Source organism: Thermochaetoides thermophila (assembly GCF_000221225.1).
Source record: "Thermochaetoides thermophila DSM 1495 unplaced genomic scaffold scf7180000011812, whole genome shotgun sequence".
Classification (NCBI taxonomy): Eukaryota; Fungi; Ascomycota; class Sordariomycetes; order Sordariales; family Chaetomiaceae; genus Thermochaetoides; species Thermochaetoides thermophila.
This window is the reverse complement of record NW_006383028.1, coordinates 159,812-165,811: the sequence shown is the minus strand read 5'-3', so window position 1 is coordinate 165,811 and position 6,000 is coordinate 159,812. Positions and strand designations below refer to the sequence as shown.

General features: G+C 54.3%; 1 protein-coding gene across 1 annotated transcript; it reads left to right on the top strand.

The window, feature by feature from the left end:
* On the top strand, positions 1-2,443 carry CTHT_0008260 (putative calcium-dependent phospholipid binding protein; the record flags this gene model as incomplete). The annotated part of the gene is made up of 3 exons (XM_006691293.1): positions 1-1,929; positions 2,024-2,255; positions 2,424-2,443. 3 exons carry the CDS (start codon positions 1-3, stop codon positions 2,441-2,443), a joined length of 2,181 nt encoding a protein of 726 aa, XP_006691356.1.
* Positions 2,444-6,000: the final 3,557 nt, after the last annotated feature.

The following is a 6,000-nucleotide window of genomic DNA, read 5'->3' as shown; positions in this document are numbered from 1 at the left end:
ATGTCGCTTCAGGTCGATGACAGTGGGCATCGCCCCTCCCGATCGCACTCGCCGGGCTTTCGCTACATCGACGAGCTAGAGAGAATAGAGAGAGACACCCGGGACAATCGCAGCCGCGATCGTGACTCTGATCGGGAACGTGAGCGTGACCGTGACCGCAGCCGTGATCACAGCCGTGACCACAGCCGTGGTGATCATGCCTATACCCGCGATTACAATGACTACGACTACCGCTCGCGGCCCCCTCCTTCTCCCCGCGCGGCCTCTGCAGTTGCTGACACCCTTCCGCCGTACCCAGTCACGAGCGGCTCGTTTCAGGACCCGTCCATGACTTCAGTAGCGTACGAGTACGACCGCCTGACCAGGTGGCCTGGGGCACGCGATGGCGACGACGACGACGATGACGATGCCTACTATGAGACTCGTCGCCGAGCCACTGACTATGTCTATGACCCGAGAGACTCGCGCGACCGAGTGGGAGATGGCAGCTACGGCAGCTTCGGCAGCTTTGGCAGCTCACCACGCCACTCGCGTGATTCCTTGTTCGGCAGGTTAGACAGGGAAGCTGAGAAGGAGCGCGAGCGCCGACGTAGAAAAGAGAAGCTCGAGGAAGACCTGGCCTATGGCGAACTGCCCGGGCCGTCCAGGCGGGAGCGGGAACGAGTCGACACCCCTCCTTCTCCCCCTACCCCTCCAGCCCCAGGAACCGAAGCCTATGCCTATGCATACTCCAAACCCCATGATTATGGTCGACCAGAGGATCCCCGGGCCAGCGGGAGCCGCACCAACACTCCTGGGCCGCGCGACAGCGGCAGCAAGCTCGGCCATGGTGTTGGTTTGTCCGTATCACCGCCGAGCCCGGCCTTGCGTCCTGTCCCGCTCAAGTCAGCCATGAAGCAGCGCGACCCTTCGCCGCAACCACCTACGGCACGCATGTCGAACCTGACTCTGCAGATCCCTGGGCACCATCGCACGGGCTCCAGCTCGCTTAGTGCCTCATCGGCGCCGGCTTCGCCGCTGATGGAAGCTTACCACGGCACCTATCAGTCCATGTCCCCAATGCCTTCTCCGATGCTTTTGCCTACCAGTCCAGGAGGCCAGATAGCCGAGCCTATCTCGCCCCTTGCGTCTGATATCGACGAGGCCGAAGCCCTCAGTCCGGGCGGCAACGGCAGCATCAAGAAGAAGCGGACACGGAGGGCTCGGTTCCACGATCCAGTCGATGATGCCCTTCGGTTGGCAAAGGCGCTCAAGGGCAGGGAGCGCGATCCCGACACAGAGCCCCTGATCGAGATCCTGCCGGGGCTGACGCACGAAGAAGTCATGGCGCTCCGCGCAGAATACAAAAAGCTGGTGAAGACGGCTCCGGAAAACAAGGGTGTGAACGTGGCTAAGCATATCCGTATGCGGCTCAAGGACAAGGACGAGCAGCTAATGAAGGCGTGTTACACTACAGCCTTGGGCAGGTGGGAGTCCGAAGGCTACTGGGCCAGCTTTTGGTATCACGGGGACAAGACGCGGCGCGAACTGCTGATCGAGGCGCTGATGGGAAGAACGAACGAGGAGATTCGCAAGATCAAGGCTGGTTTCCGCGACAAGAAGTACGGCGACGACCTCGAGTGCTGTCTGCGCACTGAGTTGAAGGAGGACAAATTCAAGAAGGCCGTGATGTGGGTGCTGGAGGAATCGCGCATGGAAGAAGTCGATCGCAACGGGCAGCCGTTGCCCATCGATTATGATCGGGTGGCCGACGACGTGCAGCGGCTGCGCGAAGTAATCAAGAGGGAAAAGGGCGGCGAGACGCTCATGCTTAGCATCGTTCTCCGCCGCAGCGATGCACACCTGCGCGAGGTCCTGCGTGTGTACAAGGAGACGTATAAGGGAGCCAACTTTGCGAAGGATGCGCTCAAGAAGAGCGGGAACCTTGTTGTATGTGGCCTTTTCCTCTTTCCCCATCCCCTTTCCCCTCCATCGGATCCACCACTTCGTCTCTCGCATTGGGAAAGTGCTGACACGGTAACAGGGCGAAGTCCTTGCACACGTCCTCAATGGCATTATCAACAAGCCTCTTCGTGACGCCATGCTGCTGCACCATGCCCTGACTGCTTCACGGCGTGATCCGCTGCGCAAGGAGCTCGTCACATCTCGCTTGGTGCGCTACCACTGGGATGCTCGACACATGGCGCTCGTGCGACGAGCCTATCGCGAACATTACGGCCATGAGCTGGTTGACGCCGTTCGGGATGCCACGAGCGGTGAGTGGGGAGAGTTTTGTGAGGCATTATGTGTGGTGAGGATGCCTAATGACGTCCGGACCGTTCCGGGACGGCAGGGTTGATCAAAGCTTTGAAGAGAGCGTTCGAGGGGAAGGGAAGCAGCAACAATACGGAATATGTAACCAGATTAACTGGCCATGACTGTAGTGATTAATGATGTCTGCTGATACCCATACCGCAGTGATTTTCAAAAAAGGTTTTGATAGTTTGATAGTTTGAGAGCATAACCATAGCTTCAGTTTACTATTCGTGTCTGAATGGTCGAGAGCATGTGCATTTTTATTTTCCATTCCGACGTTGGGCACTCTTGCTCTGCAGCGTCAGCGGGTACAGCAAGCCCGAGCTTTGTGCCAATATCGATGGATCGTTCACGCAAGATGGATGTCTGGTGCCGCCTAGCCTTTTCCTGAAGGCTCGGGCTAACGGCATTTCATCACGTCGCTTCAACGTACGTATAGAAGTTATCCAAAGGTGTGTTTCCAACACAAACTCATTTTGGTCTATGAACCGTTTCACACGTTCCAGCCATACTCTAGTTCTGAGGTTTTTACCCTCCTTTGAACGGGTGTGTGTGGTCTTCTCGGCTCGGAGCGGGAGTCGGTGTCGGGCCGTTGATTATGTCGCACCCATTTTCTCCCGATGGAATGACGTCATTGAAAAGCTTGGCACAGCCTGAGGGCGAGAAACGTCGTAGTAGTAGAGTCCAGGACGGCCTAGGGTCTTAAAGTCCCGTCCTGGAGGTCCGTCGGCCTCGAGACTTCCCGCCCTATCTCGGGTTATCACTCATGAGAGACAGTTCTGTAAAGTCATTTCTGTGGCTCTTGTCTTCCACATTTGCTGTTGAGGGGTATCAATATTCGCCACTTCGACATCGAAAATCGGATCCTGCATAGGGGATGTCGCCAGAAATGGAAGCTCAGCACTATGGAAATCAGCCAAAATAGCAACAAAAATCGTTGCCCGACTCCAGCCTCCTAACAAACCGCCTCGCGGTTCGCTCGACTGTTGCTCAACCAGGGGCACAAGTCATTTCCATGCCCGCCGCGGCACGAGCCACGAGCCGCAAGAGAGCAGTCGATGGCAGCGCCGACCTCTAGTTACTCCACTCCCTGTTGCCAATCCAAGAAAGCAAGGGGGCGTGGGCATCGGCTATCCTCACATTCTCGCCTGTTGGCGACTCCATCACATCAGTTCCACAGCGGTCCTCCATTGAGATCCTGCTGGACCCTCGCTATTCGGCCTTGTTATCCACGAGAAAAGTCGGAAAAGGGGCTTGTTAAAACAGCGCATGAATATCCATGTCTTCAGCTCGACCTCTCGCAGGCTGAATTCTTCGCTTTTTGTTCTGATCGGCGGAGTGGCGAACGCGGTCTATACCGCCTGCATGATATCGCACTGATCGCCTACAGGTTGATGTTGATTCGAATATTGAATGACTCGTTGTGTCTGTGCCATGGTTTGCACAGAGCAACCCCCGTCGCTGGGGTTGATAGCTACAAGACCCAACTCAGCACTCTTGAGAGTTTTAAAACACACACGGAATATTCGATTCGCGAACCATCCACACCTGGTGGTGTGCTTGCATACCGCCGGCATAGTCACGCTCCGCGAGATCAGCGACGAGAACTTCGTCATCGCCGCTCATGTATGAGTCGACACATCGCTGTGTCGATCCTTGATAAGATGCCGATAATAGAATGCAAGGAGCTCTGCTTTTGAAGAGACTCATTGACCATTGAAATTCTCACGAAAACACTTGCAGAGCGCTTGGATTGAAGGAAGTATCCATCAGGTCGGGACACGTAGCGGCTAAACGGCAAGTCCCCATGTCTTAAACATTTGGCTGGTTCAACGCTTTCTCTCGCCGTCCTGGCATCTCACGCGGGGGATGATGCCATGGGGCCAAAATATGGTATTCTAGAAGCTGGAGTTATCATGCCCCCTCCCTGTTACCGCTTACCCGAGAGCCTGTTGAAACACCCTGATGACCGTGGCGCAAAGGCCGAATTGACGCGGACGGGCTGCGTCTCAAGTCCTTTACCTGAGCTTCGACTCAACCATAGGAAGTTGACGGACATTTTGTAGCGCCTTCTCAATTGAGACAGAAACAGGACCAGACACACTCCTCTCGCCTAGTATTTTTTTTTCTTTTTTTTCTTTTATTTTTTAAACTCGCTGGACAGTCGTTGCAGCAGATTTAAAGACCGTCGGGCGTTCTGCCAGGGGAGAACATGAAAAGTCAGTGTCATTCTAGTGGTTACCTGTCGAGGTACCTAACTTGTACAGGCTCCTCGGAGTTGGCTTGTTGCCGAGAACAAGTTTTCTCCAAACCCTGCATTCTAACAGCTGAGCCTTGGGTGTGAGGATGACAGCTCCCTATGCGCTATCCTCCGTGTTCGCATGATCGCGCTAGCACTCTCATATCGACCTGCCCGGGACCATGGGTCTGGTTGCCTATACCTTTGAGCCAAGCTTCCTGTACAATCGTAATAACCCCACACAAGATCGCCCGTAATCACTGATCACGGTGAACACTGATATCTTCTCCACGCTATTTCCTCGGGCCTTGGCCTTCAGAGCCAAGCATTCGCCTTTCTAGCCTCTTCCGCAACGATTGACGGTGCCAAGCAAAAGTTAGGCTCTGATCTCAGATCTGTGTTGATCTTAGATGTGGGTGGCAAATTTTTTTTTTGGAGAAACAGTTGAGTAATGTGAGGTTCGTCTACGGTCGACATAGATGCCTAGTAATCTCCTAGGTAGGTGCACGAGTACTTCTTGCGGTAGGTATATGGTGGATTGGTATCTTTTTAAGGTCTTTACCGACGCTGCATTGCCGAGCAGAAGAAGAGAGTTAGAACAATCCATCGAAAGCTCCTTATTGACCCTCCATTTCGACAGCCACTGAGATCAGACTTCGACAGTGACTCCATTCTCGCGATTTCTTCACCTCCGCGACGCAGCCAACCCCATAGGTTCCCAGTACGGCTACCTGGGCTCCAGTCCTCGCTGCAATGTTTGAGTCAGGAAATGGAAAGAAAAAAAGGAAGAGACCGGAATAGGCACACAGGTGCGGCATGATCAAGAACACAACGACCAACAGTCCGCAGTTCAGTAATTCTCTCCAAACCTGTCTTGACAAAAGTTAAGACTGATTGCTGAGCGTCATGGGAAAACCGCACTGTCCACAAACACCATGGAAACGCTGATGATGTTGACATTGAGGCTCAACAGCCGGAGACTCGGTTGTCATAACGGGGCCCGCTCAGGACTGACGGATCTTTACTTCGAGACCCTCATTATGGTCACCCAGGTGAAACGAGAACAGGATCCACCTGGCTTTTAACCCCTGGCCTACGAGATGCGTGGTCTGATGATCTTCTGTCCCTGAACGCTTAGAAACTCCTGAAGCCATAGTAGTCTCTAGCTAAATGTACATGGGTACCTACCAACCTCGTGCCGACACTGATGTTCTCTTTTGGAAGGAGGATAGCAAAGAATCCAGGCTCATCTCCGTTGATGGCAGGCCGACATAAGCGTCTGCGGCCGGAATTCTCCGTCTTTCCAGTCATTTGAGGACAGCCTAGGTACACAGCACCTACCTAGGCCTCCGTAATCCGTTCTCCATAACCTTGGGAGACGGTGCTTGCCGATGCCGTCATTGCTGTCTTTCTGATATCCCGATCCCGATATAGAAGCGCGCCAAGGCAAGGTCAAGATCCGGCCG